General features: G+C 38.6%; 1 protein-coding gene across 1 annotated transcript in view; it reads left to right on the top strand.

Moving 5' to 3' along the window:
• CUL4A (cullin 4A) overlaps positions 1-15,412 on the top strand; it is a 37,451-nt gene that overhangs the window by 417 nt on the left and 21,622 nt on the right. The window contains exons 2-8 of the mRNA XM_080577053.1: positions 94-209; positions 4,697-4,791; positions 6,857-6,935; positions 8,336-8,409; positions 10,114-10,276; positions 12,817-12,906; positions 14,253-14,335. Of these exons, the coding sequence (XP_080433179.1) occupies positions 94-209; positions 4,697-4,791; positions 6,857-6,935; positions 8,336-8,409; positions 10,114-10,276; positions 12,817-12,906; positions 14,253-14,335 (700 nt within the window). The remainder of the gene's footprint in view (positions 1-93; positions 210-4,696; positions 4,792-6,856; positions 6,936-8,335; positions 8,410-10,113; positions 10,277-12,816; positions 12,907-14,252; positions 14,336-15,412) is intronic.

The raw sequence follows: 15,412 nt of genomic DNA, 5'->3' as shown, positions 1-15,412 counted from the left end.
GGTAGCGAGAGGAGAAGGGGGGGGGGGGGGGAAGATGGCTCCGCAGGGCCCTGCCCCCCCGCTGGCAGCGCCCCGCGCTGTGTCTCTCGGCAGAAAGGCCCAAGCTGCCCGATAACTACACGCAGGACACCTGGCAGAAACTTCACGACGCCGTGGGAGCGATCCAGAGCAGCGTTTCCATCAAGTACAACCTCGAGGAGCTCTACCAGGTAACACCTAGAGGGGTTTTCTGGGCTCCTTTCTGAGGGAAATTAACTGCTCCGAGGGCTACGGATTTAACCTGGTGGGGTTTGGGTTGTTCAAAGCTGACCGCATCCTCCTAGCTGCGCTCCCCATACTCTGTTTCCACTCAATTTTCAGTTTTGTAGATCAGCGGCTCCTTGGAGAGCTACCAGGATCTGGGCCCATGAAAAAGCAATTTGTGTCGGGAGGCATGGAAAGCTGTGTCTGGGCAGGGCTGAGCTTTCAGCCTCTCTGGTACCGTGCCCCCTCAAGATGCTGAAAACGGGGTGTTAGGTTCACCAGCTTCTGCAGATACATATTTTATAATAACTTCTTTTCTCTATGCTTTAGTTCCTTGTGGATAGTAAATGTTAAAGTATTTGTTTAAAAAGAATCAGACTTCAGCATCAGTACTCTTTAGAGAACGAAAGAAAGAGTCTTGGTTGAGCAGGCACCAAACTCTCAGTTTACCTTCATTCAGAGCACTGTTGTATTTTCATAGTAATCAAGGATTTGATTTTTTTAGTGAAAATAGTGAAAAAGTACTGCTGAAACATCTGGACTACTGGAGAGGGTCTATGGACGAATAAAAAAAAAGAAATAGTCACAAGCCTGTTCTTCCTTTCTACTTTCCCCATCAATTATGGCTTAGTTCTTTATTATTTTAAATGTATATGCATTAAGATACTTAGCTGGAGTAGTAATTTTTTCAACCATCGTGTCATTATGAAAATTACTGATGCGGTAAGTTCTGCTACATAGCTTAAGTTAATTACGAGTTTTCTGTGGGTGCAGGTGTTTGGTCTGCAGATGTCGATCTCGCTGCCAGATCAGGACTTATGGCATTAATATTCTCACCCCAAATTTTCTAAATGTTCAGTAGAAGTAGGTTTGATGTTGTCTGCAGAGTAGAGACTCCGAGGGGAGGACAAAGCCAGCAGTCCACATTGGGTCCGTGGTCAAAAAATCAGGCTGAATTTCGAGAGCTCATTAGATTCTCTCTGTGATTAGTCAAGGTATATAATGTATGGTTCTAAAATGGCTCATTATGTAAATGTATATTGACTTAATAGGATTTAATGCCTTTAAACAGATAACTGGACTGATATATTCATCTATTAACATTTACAGGTTTGCAGAGTTTGACTTACATGATATGTTTCATGGTTTTCAAATGAGCATTTGAAAAATCATGCTCTTTCATGCCCAGCTTAAAAAAAAAAAAAAAAAAAGAAAACCACAGATGCTTTGAATGTTACCTAACTTGTTTTCAGAGGCTCGGAAATGAGATTATAGTAATATGGGTATGAAATCGCCAGGCTACAGGCTTGAGTTTTGGCAGAAGAGAATGAGAGAGATTTCAGATAAGCTGTGGAGGGAGAGCTGTACTTTCTGCTTTTTCTGTTTGTCTGCTTGTTTGTAAAAACTGCACGTTATAAGGTCAGCCCAATAATCTGCAAGGCACTAGTGCAAATCAGCAAGATTTCTGTACAGTGGGTGGTGGCTGTGAGGGTGCCCATGCATACGTACTTCTCCTGCCAAAGGAATAAAAGATGAAGTTCAGCATCTATTGGAAACCCGATCTGTACTTACAGATCGTTTTAACTGTTGGTGAGCACGGAGCCATCCACTGGGGAAAATTTCTGCATTTGTACCAGTTGTTTTTGCTGTCGGGGCTTCTTTTTGTGCATCTCTGGCATCGTGAGAGGAGGTGAGAGCCTGCTGGGGCTCGGTGAGGTAGGCAGGCTGCTCTTGAACTTTTTGATTTGTTTAATTTGACACTGCGGCTGAGGAAAAAGTGAAGAACGGTGACAAGGCCTGGTGGGAAATCCAAAGGATACTCCTTCCCAGGCGTTAGTGGCCAGCAGGGGTTAAAGCAGGAAGGTGCTTGGCAGAGCCAGTGAGCAATGGGAGGGCGGCAGCCAATTTTTTGCTACTAAAATAGAAATGATGCCTGGGATTGGTGGTGGATTGCACAGATTTTGATAGAAGTAGCTGGTATTTGATGGGATAGAGAAAGTGGGGCAGCGCAAAGAATTGCCGAGTGATCAGCGAGTGATTAAAAATAATGGAGAAAGAAAATTCCCTTTGCAACAAGATCCTAAATAAACTGAAACGGGGCAGCAATGCCTTTCCTGAGGGCATAGAGAAAGATATTGTTGCAGTGAAGGAAAAAAATAATATTGGAGCCTTGACCAGACTTTCATTTGTATGGATGGATAGGAAGGGCTATGTCTCAAAAAATAATGAAGTGTCTGAAAAATAGCTGTGTGCGATTACTGTTTCTTGCAGAGGTCACCTTATGTACCCGTTTTAAGACCAGAAAAGTAAAAAGCAGTGTAGGCACCTTATGAGTACTTTTCTGTTTGTTTTCATTTTGTGTTTTAGAAGACAGGCTCTTCAGGATGTTAGCACCTATGGAGGAAATAGAACAAGCAGTAGCAATAATTTGCATACTAAAACTGAAGGCTGCTCAAAACAAGCCATTAAAAGTGTTATTCAAAACTTTTACTAGGTTGGTGTAGGCAAAGAGCCTGCAGCGTTGTCTCTCTCCTATCGTTGTAGATTCAGTAATTACTACAGCTTTTTTTTCCCAGACTAATTGTGTGCAAGATGAATAAAAGTCAAATTACATTTCTTCAGAAAGAGAGACAGCAACAACACTGGATTAAACAAGAGGTGAAGAAGAAGGGAATTACTGGCTTGCTCCCCCCAACACCAGCCACAAAAGAAAGCACCAGCTAGTTAGAGGCAGTACGGAGGTGGTAAGGCTGCAGTTTGAAGCATGCTTCAAGCCAGTGCTGCTGCCCAAAGAGCCACTTTTCCCTTTCACCTCTCTCTTGACCTGCTCACGTGCTAGCACAATTGTTTGTATGGTCTTAAAACAGAGTGTAGATCATGCGCTAGTACTTTTGACAAAGAGTTAGGTGCTGGCATTAGGCAGCATAACGTTTCACATGGCAAACAAGGCGCACACAGAAAAGCTAAAATATCAGCAGAACCGAGTAAAGACCAAGCACTGGGGAAATACTGAAACTTTCTCCAAGTTCATTTATGCTGTTCATCAACAAAATATGTGACTGTAGATCCTCTGGAGCAAGGGAAAACATTCTTGGGTCACTCTCAGTCGCCCGAGTGAAATGGTGCTTCGAGTGTCACGCAGTGTTCCCTGTGGTACCATCTCACAGAACAGGGGAAGTTGAGGTGAAGTTAAAGGAAGAGACGGGGTGATTTTCTCATCTTGTCCAACTCCTTTGGATAGTTTTGTGTGAAGCACTGAATGGCCGCAAATACTTACTGCAAACTTTACAGCTCTCAGAGTGTTTGTCTGTCTTCATTGTGATTCATTTTAGATGCTGCGGTCTATTAATAAAATAGTTTATTGAAATACGGCGCACAAGTTAAAATAAAGCGCGCCTGGAACAAAATCTAAATATAGGCAGTGGTATCAAGTGAGGCTACGTTTTCTCTTTGGTATTCCCACTCAGTTTCTTGTGAGGGGAAAAAAATGTTAGCGTGAGACAATGTAATTGCTGTATAGCTGAACAAGGGCATTACAGAGGTGTCCAGAGCTGTCCCAGCGTAGTCTACGTCAGCTGCGCAACAACTCAGTTCACATTAAAGTGGTGACTGCAACAACACTTGATTTGGGGCAGAATTGGTGTTCTTAACTAGCAAGGATAAATCCTCAACTGAATCCCAAAGATCCAAATAAATTAATGCAAGTTATTTAATTGTTAATGCTTTTGTTGTTTTTCCACAGTTTGTATACCCAATACCTAGCGTGTGTATCAGTGGAAATAGAAATAAGCTAATAAAATGACAGGACAGCAACTATACTTATCATATACATATTTTGAGACAATAGTTTAAATGTTTGGCTCTAACGTTATTTCCACCTCACCTAATGAATGTGAAAGATGAAAACCCCGTCTTATTTAAATGTCTACGAAAATGATGCTTAATAATTAAACACTTAATCTACAGCAATGCTGAAATGCATCAGTATTCAACAATAATTCAATCTTAATGTTATTAAGAGAAGGGATGAAAATATTTGGTGCGATTGTGCTTTTATAAAACAAATAACACCAGTGTGCACATGTGGAGGGATGCGCAAGGGGATGTACAGAAAGAGTTCTGCTGTTGAGTGATATGAATGGGGGAAAAATCTTGTAATGTTTAACAGCACATCTGAAATATGATAGAGATGATGATGATGATGGACCTCATCGTTGTGCGTGACATCTGGTAGCGTAAGAAAGGAGCAAAATCAGAAAGGAACCATGGAATCTTTATTTTTCTGTGTAGTTTGGCTAATTTTATTTTGATAAGCTTTCTTTTGGTGCATAGTTTGGACAAGTAATGATGACTTTTTTTTTTATTTTCCTCTTTGGTGTTGGTCTTGATAACACAGGGAGAATCTGACTTCATTTAATTTTTTTAATCTCGTCTCAACTTTTTTTGGTTTTAGGCTGTTGAAAATCTCTGTTCTTACAAAGTCTCTGCTACACTGTACAAACAGCTGCGACAAGTCTGTGAAGATCACGTGAAAGCACAAATTCTTCAGTTTAGAGAATATCCTTTTCCCGTGCACAGATATGGTTAGATTTGGGTTTAAAACGTTATTTTTTTAAATAAGTTTTTTTTAAATGTCAGTGTTATTTGCAAATGTGTTAAGAGGTTCTCCGTTTACCACTTAAATATTTTCAAATCAACCGTATGCAACTTCAGTCATCTGGGTAAATAATTTTTGTGTACAGAGAAGTAGCGTGGTGACAACCATTTATTTTAGTAGGAACCCAAATTTTACAGCTAATCTAGAAAATTTCAGTAACACTATCCATCTAAGTAACAATATACGAAGTACACCTGTCTGTATGACTAATTAATTATAAGTGCTGGTCAGCACCAATATGTAGCAGAGGTGTCCAACAAGCCCTTAGATACCTCACATGCACCTTGGGAGGTTTTTGGAAGAGAAAGGGAAGTTCAGAAGATGACTTGGCTGCCCTGGGACCTGCAGAACACTGAAGTTGTACGGTAAATTTCCCCCCAGTTTTCTCAAGTTCCGTTACCGGGCTTCTCTTTCTGTGGCTGAACTGATAACAGAAGTGCCTGCAGATCCTCTCTATACACTTGGGTGCAGCCAGCCCTCTTCTCTGAAGCCCATTGTGCTCTGCGTGCTGAGAGCGTGCTTTATGTCTCTTCTGTATAATAGCCTACTGGTTACGCTTGCTCGGGAAGTAGGGTAAGTAGAGTCTACGCCCACCAGGCTGTCCTCGAGAGTGCCTTGGCAAACAGATGCTGGAGAGTGCCATAGCGAACAGATGCTGCGGTGATCTGAGAGCTAACCCTGTTTCCCAGCTCTCCTGCGTGTATTTTATTACAGAAAATCATTGGTTGAAATAGAAAAAGGGGAACGGGGCCCAGAAAGAGCCCTTTTTCTAGGCAAATGCCTTAAATGCGCTTTGGATTGTAACTCTCAGTTTCTCAGTTCACTGCATTCCCCAGGTAGGTGCCTACACACACAAAGAAGATAAATTGCTGTCTCTGTTCTATTTATTATTTTTTTTTCTTTCTAGCTAAGTCCCAGCATGGCCTTTTTTTTCCAACTTTTTGTCCCAGTAAGGGAGACTGGCTTCTACATGACACATGAGAAATATTGATACATAAATTGGCACTGTGAATTCAGCTCTTAATTATGCAGCACGTTTTTTCATTAGATTTAATTTGATGCATTAAAAATCACCTCTAACTAAAAAGCTCATTAATCAGTGCAGCAGTCTCTTAAACATAACTGAGGTCCAAGTGTTTTAGCCTAATTTAAAGCGGTGTACAGTTGACCAGTTCTGCATCCCAGCCTTTTCAGGCTTCATCCCATCTTCTGAAGAGATGTTGTAAAACTTAAATTTTAAAACTTCGCCTTCTCGCCACGAGCCCAACAGAACCAATGTCTGAAGAGCTGAGAATTTTGTGTTTTACAGGTATACTGCTTTATATCCCAAGGACGTGAGATTACATTAATCAGATTTGGCCAGAGGGAGTTGGGGATGATACTGTGTGTGAAAGGAAGGCAAAGCCCCGCTTGGATTTACTTATGACATTCTAGAATTCTGAAAGCACAAGTAACAATTGGATCTGTTGTGTAACTAATAAAACTTTATAGTTTACTTTGGGAGACCTAGGGATGTACATGAAAAGAGTGGTATTTGAATTTATTGAGGATTATTTAAAACTGTAACTGCTTTTAAGAGATTAGGGTCACTCCTGTTGCGCACGGTGTGAACTCATTAAACAAAGTAAACCTTTCTATCCAGCTCACCTCGATTGGCAATAAGGTTGTTTTTGACACTGATGGGATTTCTTGTTTAAATCTGTATCGGAGTTGTACGGTGCAGCCGCTAGATGGTATTGCTGAAGAGCTGTGAGTGTCATTCCTTGAAACCATAGGGAGGCCTGTTGGAGCATTGCCATCCCCTGTGCTGGGCAGAAGATTTGCAATTAACCGTTTATCCCTAGGCAGTCCCAGTAACATCAGAATATCCACAGAGCAGATTTGCTTAATGGCTGGCAAAGACCATCTCTGGAATCTGGCCTCAGACGTTACTGGCAAGCTAGTTTTCCTTAATAGGTGTTGTACAGATTCTCTGGATAGTCTTTTATTTTTAAAGAAGATAAATAAATGCTGGCAAGATCATTGCAGACAAATGGTAAGTTGAATGTTTGTTCAGGATATGTGTCCTTGAGATGTGAAGCCTGGCAAAGGGGAATTTGTTATGGTTTAAACGCGGGACTGTTGCATCTCCTCCAAGTTTCAGCATAGCCTTTCACTTTCCGTTTTGTTAGCTAGGGGCAGTTTTGTTGGTGAAAGCCAGGTTCTGCAGTGCTGTTGACTCTGATGCTGAAATATCACTCAGAAATGTATTGAAGCTTGTGGAATTGTTGGCTGTTTGCAATTTAAGTAATTGGAGCATCCACAAGCTTTGCTTTTAGATAGCTCCAACTGCTGGGTTAATTTGTGACTCTCTTCTTGTGATGCAGAGATGAATATACAGAGAGATTAAAGAGCTAAATCTCTTTCCCCTTTTTGTCATCAACCTCCATGATGAATTATGTTATAGAAAAAAATCCCCTCTCAAATACACTTCATAGGAATTGTCCTTTTAAAATGTTTCATTATAATTCTAAGACAGCATTTTTAAGTTTTCACTGCAGTCTCACCTAGCTTTGGCTACAGGTGCCCAAAATAGTTGAATTTTTATTTTCATTCCTCAAGTTCTTTTCTTTCCCCTTCCCTGTGGGGGATGGGCAGAGGGTAAGTGCTTTTTATCTCAAATAAAAATAGAAAGTGTTGTGGAAACTATGCAAAATAAATTCAACAGTCTGATGAAAATAGAGTTGAAGGCTTTTGCCTCGAAAGTTTAATTAAACTGGACTTGTGTTTTTGTAAAAATATGAACTCTGTTCACTTTAATTACTTTTGAGAGTTCTTTTGTTTTGGTCCTCAGAGCAACAACCTGTGGCAAGTGGCTCTCTTGCCTTTGTGCTGAGTTAGCACTTCTGGTGTTTAAGGAAAAAAACAAAACGTCAGTCACATTGCTGTTTTACTTTGATACGGTTGGCCAGAAACTGTATCAGCTTGAGAATTGCTTCAGAAGCAACTAACGTTCATTGTGAAAATGTCTTTTGCACAGTTTATTAGTGTCTCTGCTTAAAGCTTCTTTTTAAAAAAATAAATAAAATTTAAAGTGAAAACCGCAGCAGCATGCTATTTCAGGGTGTTTACTGGAAGTGTTGGTGATACTGCTTAAATGGCTCATTCATCTCAATAGCACTGAAACTTAAATAGCACTAAAACAGGCTAATAAAACTGGTTAAATGCTTATGAATTTGAAAACCATCTTCAATATATTTTGTTGTACTGCTTAGTCATAGTGTTAACGTCTATAAATTACATATCAGTAGCCATACAAGTCACCACAAGAGCTGAAAATAGATGTATCAGCAATTAAGGTACATGTGTATGTGATACAACTTTCACAATTTGTCTTACAACTTAAAATGCTATGTGCTGGTGAAGGCAAAAACGATTTTTTTAATGTATTTTCAGATCATGATCAGAAGCATTTTCTTATTTCTGGATCGCACATACGTACTGCAGAATTCAATGCTTCCTTCTATATGGTGGGTACCTACATAAGCATTTCTCTGATCTTTAGAATCTGTACACGCTATTATATTTGTAAAGGTTGAAAATATAATTTGCACGTAATATTTGAGTTGTGTAATAGGCGGATCCAAATTCTGGGTCAATTTGTGGAAATTTACATGTTGGTGTAGGCACACATCATTTCCGCCATCCCCAGAAATACCTGTTGTGAAGCGAAGGTAAAAGAAGAAGGTCAGAGGAATTAATGCTGACAAGTTCAGGCACACACAGCTGCAGCTGTCACCGCCTGGGTGAGGCTGTGCTGGGAGCCTCCTCTGGCCGCTGCCTCTGGGCCCAGCTGTACTGCAGGTGCTCCTGGTTTGGCAGAGTTCAGAGCTTGGCTACTGGCTCTTTTTTTTTTTTTTTAAGTAAGTTAGGTACACTCACAAGGTGCAGATCATCTTTCCTGCACTGGCTTCTTGTGAGTTGAGGGCTGTGGCTCAGAGCTTTGAGGTTAACCCTGGGTGCTGCTGCTGGACTTGGAACACCCGCCCCATGGTCACGTCTTTGGGTGTTCTGTTTCTTAGCATCCTTCCTGAGAAGGATTTCGAATCATCAAGGCAAACAAACCCAGGCTTTTCCAAAATTTTGTGGTATTGTTACTCTGTCTAAAGGAAAAAAAAAAAGTAACAGTAAAAAAAAAAAAAAAGTAACAGTGTGCTTCTTCCCTGCCTGTGTTACTTCTGTGCTTTTGAGAGCTCCTCAGGCTTGGGGAGGAATCTTGTGGCCTTTTCCCACCTCACACTAGTTAGGTCCCACATGAAATCTTCCCATTTTGGTCTCTGTGTTAGTTTTTTTTTGTTTTGTTAGGCTGTTTTTTAGTAAAGTCATCAAAGAGATCTGTTCACACTTTGTGCTTTTTTGCTCATACTGGGAAAATCCCATTTACCAAAATCTTGATGCATATGAAGAAGTTGGGGGTAACAACTTTTACCTAAGGTTCTTCTGTTTTCCTTGATAAAGAACATGATTAATGATTGCCTTCTTCGTGATCGGATGTAGAGGCATCATTCCTCATTACCTTAGTATGAAACACAGATCTGATACAGGTGATCATAAGGTCATAAACGTACAGAGAATTCGTGATTTGAAACAAAACAAAATTTATGAATGACTTAAAGGTTGATCCTGGGGATCTTATGTGAAGGTAGATGTTCATTTTTGTAATTATTTTTATAATAGCAATGTGTTTTTTTGGTGGTGGTGGTCTGTTTTTTTATACACAGAGATCATTGTAGACTGTTATGTGAAATACAGACAGACTGCTCATAGTTCTCACCTGAACTATGCATAAACTGAAGTTTATCCATCTTGTAGCACCTCACCTGGTATTTGTTTTTTGGTATATGTTTTTTTGGTGGTGGTGGTCTGTTTTTTTATACACAGAGATCATTAATGACTGTTATGTGAAATACAGACAGACTGCTCATAGTTCTCACCTGAACTATGCATAAACTGAAGTTTATCCATCTTGTAGCACCTCACCTGGTATTTTTGTGATGGTTATTGTTACAGTTCCCTTAGGGGATCATGTCAAAGAGAATATATGCACAATTAATACATTCACTCTCTGTATTGTATATATAATATATATTTTAAATGTGTATGTATTTTCTTAAACTGAGATGCATATTTTTGAAAAAAATCAAAAATATAATTTATTTTCAATGTTCATGCAGGGATATGGGGCTAGAGTTATTTAGAAACCATGTCATTAGTGATAAGCAAGTTCAAAACAAGACTATTGATGGAATTCTTCTGCTGATTGAACGAGAGCGAAGTGGTGAAGCTGTGGACAGAAGTTTGCTGCGAAGTTTGTTGAGCATGCTGTCTGATCTGCAGGTGAGCACAGCAAATTTCACTAATAACCACTACACTTAAAAACAGAGTTTGGACTTTTCTAATATGTGTATTGTACAGAAATAATTGTATTCTTCTAGTAAGCATGTGCTTCAAAATCTGTCTAACAGATTGAGAAGTGGTTCCCTTTTATTTACCCCATCTAGTCTTTCATTCTGTGCTTGTAAATGAGACCTCTTTGCTTGTTTTTCTTAGCTGATGCACTGGCCTTCAGGCTTTACAAGGTCGGCATGTCTTTTAGTGTGTGTAATACCTGTCTGTCTTAACCACTTGTTTTGTAATCCTAGTGAAGGTGGAGTGTAGCAACCAAAAAAGATTAGTTCTGTCACTGTAAAAAGGTTTTTGGAGCCCAGATCATGGGTCTTACCACAAAAGACATCACTACATCAGCAACTTCTTAGCAGAGACCAAAGAGAGTTAGATGCAAAGTTAAGGTAAACATTTTTAAATGGTTATAGTCAGTCTATAGATAATTGGGATTTTCCATTAGAATAGATACTAAGTAACCAAACAGAATATAAAAAATATTGTGGTTTTGACTTTGGTATGTGTTGTCCTCTGGTCGACTTTGTTGTATGATGTGCAATAAAACTTAGGAGCTCTATTTCATTCTTAGAAACTGTTCAGGTTGCTCTGTTCCCAAGTGACATACGTTATTACAAAACTGGATAAGGGTTTAAAAAAGAGTGCAAAGGGGAAGACTGCATGGAAAGCCTGTTAGAAAGTACTTTTTGGCAAGGCATCTTACCTGCTTTTCTGCCTTTCACGTTAACCTTCCAGACTTTAATCTGTAATTACACTCTTTAGTGTATGAGAAAAATTTATAAGTAATTATTCTGTTCAAGAGAGAACAGAAACTTCTGTCAATGAATTTTCGGATCACATGCATGCCCCTTTCCCACTTTTATCCCATTGTTATTTGCAAGTCTTCTCTAATTGCATCAGTTTTTTGTAGGTGTTAACATTGATTATTTTTAGGAATATACTCTGCTAACTAAAGATAAACATTGCCCTTTATTGGATCCTTCTTACAGAATTGGATTTCAGTCTGCAGTCTTCTTCACTGGCTCAACAGTGTGGTTTTCTTTCTTCACTAGGGAACCTAACCAAATCTGTTCTTTTGTGTTACCTGTCACTATATCAAGGCACAGATGTGCTTATAATCCTGTAATTATACTCCAGGATCTCTGCTTCTCTATTTTCTTTCACCAGAGGTTAGCCTGTGGTGAAAGATGAATTAATAAAGCAACTCTTATATTTCATTCGAAAACAATTAAGCTCCTATTCATTCCTGATTTTTTAGGCAATTATGCAGTGGAGGACCGGCTGTTGAAAGCTGATTCCTGTTCATGTAAATCCTATTCTGTAGCAGTTGCCTTGTTGTAAAGATTTATACATGGTTTATACAGAAAATAGTTTCATATACTGTTGCATTAATGTATAGGTCAGAAAGTTATACCAGTTATCTTGAAGGAAAGGATGGTAAGAAATGAAATCTGGTATTCAATCATGTTGAACATGGAGCTAGTGTAGAGAGAAGGCTGAAGCAATCACTTGATGTCTGCTCGTGATGCTGAATTAGTGAACTCATACACTGAGTGCTTGTCAAGCCTGAGGTTTCATGTTTGATGCATTGAAAAAAAAAATCAAACTTTTTTCCTCCTTATGGACTTCGAAAAAAGTCACCAGCCCCGCGGCCCCCCCCCCCCCGCCCCAAGCCAACCTAGTCAGAATGTAATAATGACTTTTACAGCTCTGTGTTATCTTTTGGGAGAAGTATTTCCTTCTATTCATTTACCGTACTCAAGGACACTTTTTTCTTTTCACTGACTCTCTGTTCATGTGTCATTCCCTAGCTACCTTCTCCAGTCTGCTTTAACTACTTTATGTAGTTGTCCTTTCTAATTTATCTCCTGTCTATATTAAAGCATGTTAATCATTATGCAGAAATTTCTCAATTTCTGTGGTTGTTGTTGCTGCCCTTTTTTAGTCATCACTTTGTTCCTTCACTGGAGAAAGGAAGTTCATCTTACCTGGTGTAATCAATTTTTCTTTCTTTTGTGCCACTGAGATGAGCCTGGCAGATGTGAGTTAACATATCAGTGTTGTTCTGAAGATTTGTTACTGAGAATATCATCATTTTACTGTTGGAAATTATCTCTTTTGGAACTTTTTTTTTTGGCCACAGAAGTATCAGTGGGAGTCTTGAGCTTAAATGGATTAGATGTGCTGTTGTGTTGGATACCAGTTTTAGTCTATGTAAATTAAACAGAAGCTGTCAATTTAGACAATTTTAGCGCTGATGGCTGAAACACACTATTGCTACACTGGAAAGTCATCTCTGATCAGAGTATTTCTAAAACCAGTAGATAAACAGAGAACTTATGAGTTTATACAATTTTAAACACTTGTCATAATTGTGTACATTCCCGAGGTTTTACTTGCCTTTTATGTCTGACAACCAGAATATGCTACCCTTATTGGCAGCTTAATGTAAGTAACTAAATCTGTTTCTTGAGCAGGTTTACAAGGAATCCTTTGAACAGAGGTTTCTGGAAGAGACAAACTGCTTATATGCTGCAGAGGGCCAAAGATTAATGCAAGAAAGAGAGGTAGGTGCATGATATAGATGATCGCTTTTACGTTAGCTTCATCTGCTGTGGGATTGTGTGAGAATTTGGTAGGGCCATAGTGTGGTAATAAGTGAAATTTACTGGTGTGAATGGTGTTTACGCATAGGGGACTGCAGTACTGTATCAAGGGGAAGAGTGGAGTCCAGTTTGCCTTAACGTTTTATTGTATATGTGAATATACGTATGTTATATAAACATATACAAATATAAATAAGGAGTGGAGAAACCCAGTGATATTTTTGTGTAGCTAAAGTCACACTACCAGAAAGTTAATCTCCACACAAAGCTTAAAGGTGTGCCATCAACTGTGTTTTTGCCCAAGAGCTGTGAAATATCCACTGGCATCATTCTACTCTGTGCTTAATACTGAAGCAAACTGTTTACTTTTTCACTGTTTTGTTAATTTATTTGTCTGTTTTATTTCTTTTGCTTCGCAGTTAAATAGACTTGACATTTTTGTTTTCTATGCTGTTGAGATGAAATTATGCTGTATGGTAGGCAGCCTGAAAATGCGTTTCTCTCTGAAAATGTAAATCAAATGAAGTGTTTCTTGGTGGTCTAAAATACAGCATATTGCTTTCATTAGTTCAATTTTAACACTGACTCGCTACAAACATTCTGAAAATGCCTGTCTACATGGCACTGAGGTGGATCTTTTGTGTCTAGTCCTGTTCCATTCACCTCATGCCTTGAAGTTCCCCCAGGACCTGAGATGAAGTGCTCTGATGCATAGTTTTCCCACAAGTCTTACTGCTTTATAGGCCTGGTGGAAAACTGAGGAAAAAAAAAAATAATAATAAGGCCCTAATTTATAGTGTTTACATTTTTATGTTTATTCATATACATGTGTATATGTTTGTGTATGCATGTATATTTACACACACACACGAACATATGTGTAACTGTTTTGATCATTTGAAGCCCAAGTTTCATACCCGTCTCACATGTGCTAACTCTCCATAGGGACAGATAGCCCACTGGAGAAACTGTATGGTTCACACCAACTGAAAATATGCTCTATGATATTTTAAGGACTAGCTTAACTCATTGGGTTTTGAGGAAAAAAAAAATTCCTCAGCAATAACCTCAGATTTCTGTTTATCTGCTTCTTTCTGTGAAGTGCAGTTGTAATACTTTAATTATGAAGTAATAATGTTTAATAAAAGTATAGGTATTTATATAATATATAACAACATTGTGGTGGAATAGTCCTTTCCAGTTAACTGTCTTTAAATTTAGAGTTAAAAATTATCACCATGAAACAGGATTGTCTTTTATGGTTTTGTACTTAACTATTGAACTTTGTCATTCTCTTCTATTGCTAGGTTCCAGAATATCTTCACCACGTTAATAAACGTTTGGAAGAAGAAGGAGACAGAGTGATAACATACTTAGACCACAGCACACAGTGAGTACAAATTTTGTCATTCTTAGCAAAAGTCAAGCATCCTTTATAAAACGGTGTGGTTATCCATGATTGTAGAGACAGAGATTATCTCTATAGTATTTTACAGATGTTATCTTGTAGACAGCACTCATGATACAGTTTAGTGTTTTTTTTAAGACTTTATTTTCATCAGAACTGATTTATTTAAAATCAGAATATTCTCTCAGTACAAGGGGGAGAAATTGGAAAAATGTATTGGTGAAATTTGAAGTTAACAAAATATTGTATAACTCAAATTTGTATTATGAGAATAGTAGCTCATTTTAAGCATTCATGTGCTTTATAATAAGGGAACATTTGCTGGGAGGGGGAGGAGGATGAAGAAAAAGGAAAAAAAAGAAAAAGTTAAATTATGGCATAGGATAGAGAACATGAACAGGAACATTCGAAGATGTTTAAAGTAGATAAGCTTTGGTGTAGCTGCTGCCAGTGGATTGTGCGAGGTAGCTTGTCACTTTTTTTCCTGAGCTATTGAGTAATAGCATGTGTTTTGCTGGGGTAAGAATGTGCATTCAGGAATTACAGCACAGTCACTGACAAATTATAAATGCATACATAATTTATAAGTAATGCAGTAAGCTGTTGCCTTTTTTTAAAGAACATGAGCAAATAGAATTAACTCAGAATATAGCCCCCACCCCCTTTTTTCATTTTTTTATCTGATATGTTGGCATTTTATTGGGTGTGAAAATAACAGTATTTTTTTTAACATGTATACATATATATGAAGAAAATAGGCTAAGCAAATGCCCTTAAGTTAATGGTGCATATTTGAACTTGAGTCTTCTTCCTATCAATGCTGATTGCAGGGATACACAGTCCTTGCTTTGAATCTAGTCCTTAGTCAAACTCTTAGAAACCTACTTTTAGAAGGCTTTGCACTGATTTCCTCTCTTTGCATCAAGAAACAGCAGCTCTTAAAATTAGTGCCCTTGAGTTGTCCTCAGGTCCTACTGTCTCCCCAGGTGTGCATGAAGAGAGCAGGAAGGATGTTAAATTTAGTTTAGCTTTGAACTTTAGACAGAAATGAAAACCAAC

This window comes from Anser brachyrhynchus, assembly GCF_964034855.1.
Source record: "Anser brachyrhynchus genome assembly, chromosome: 1".
Taxonomy (NCBI): Eukaryota; Metazoa; Chordata; class Aves; order Anseriformes; family Anatidae; genus Anser; species Anser brachyrhynchus.
This window is presented reverse-complemented; position numbering and strand designations above follow the sequence as displayed.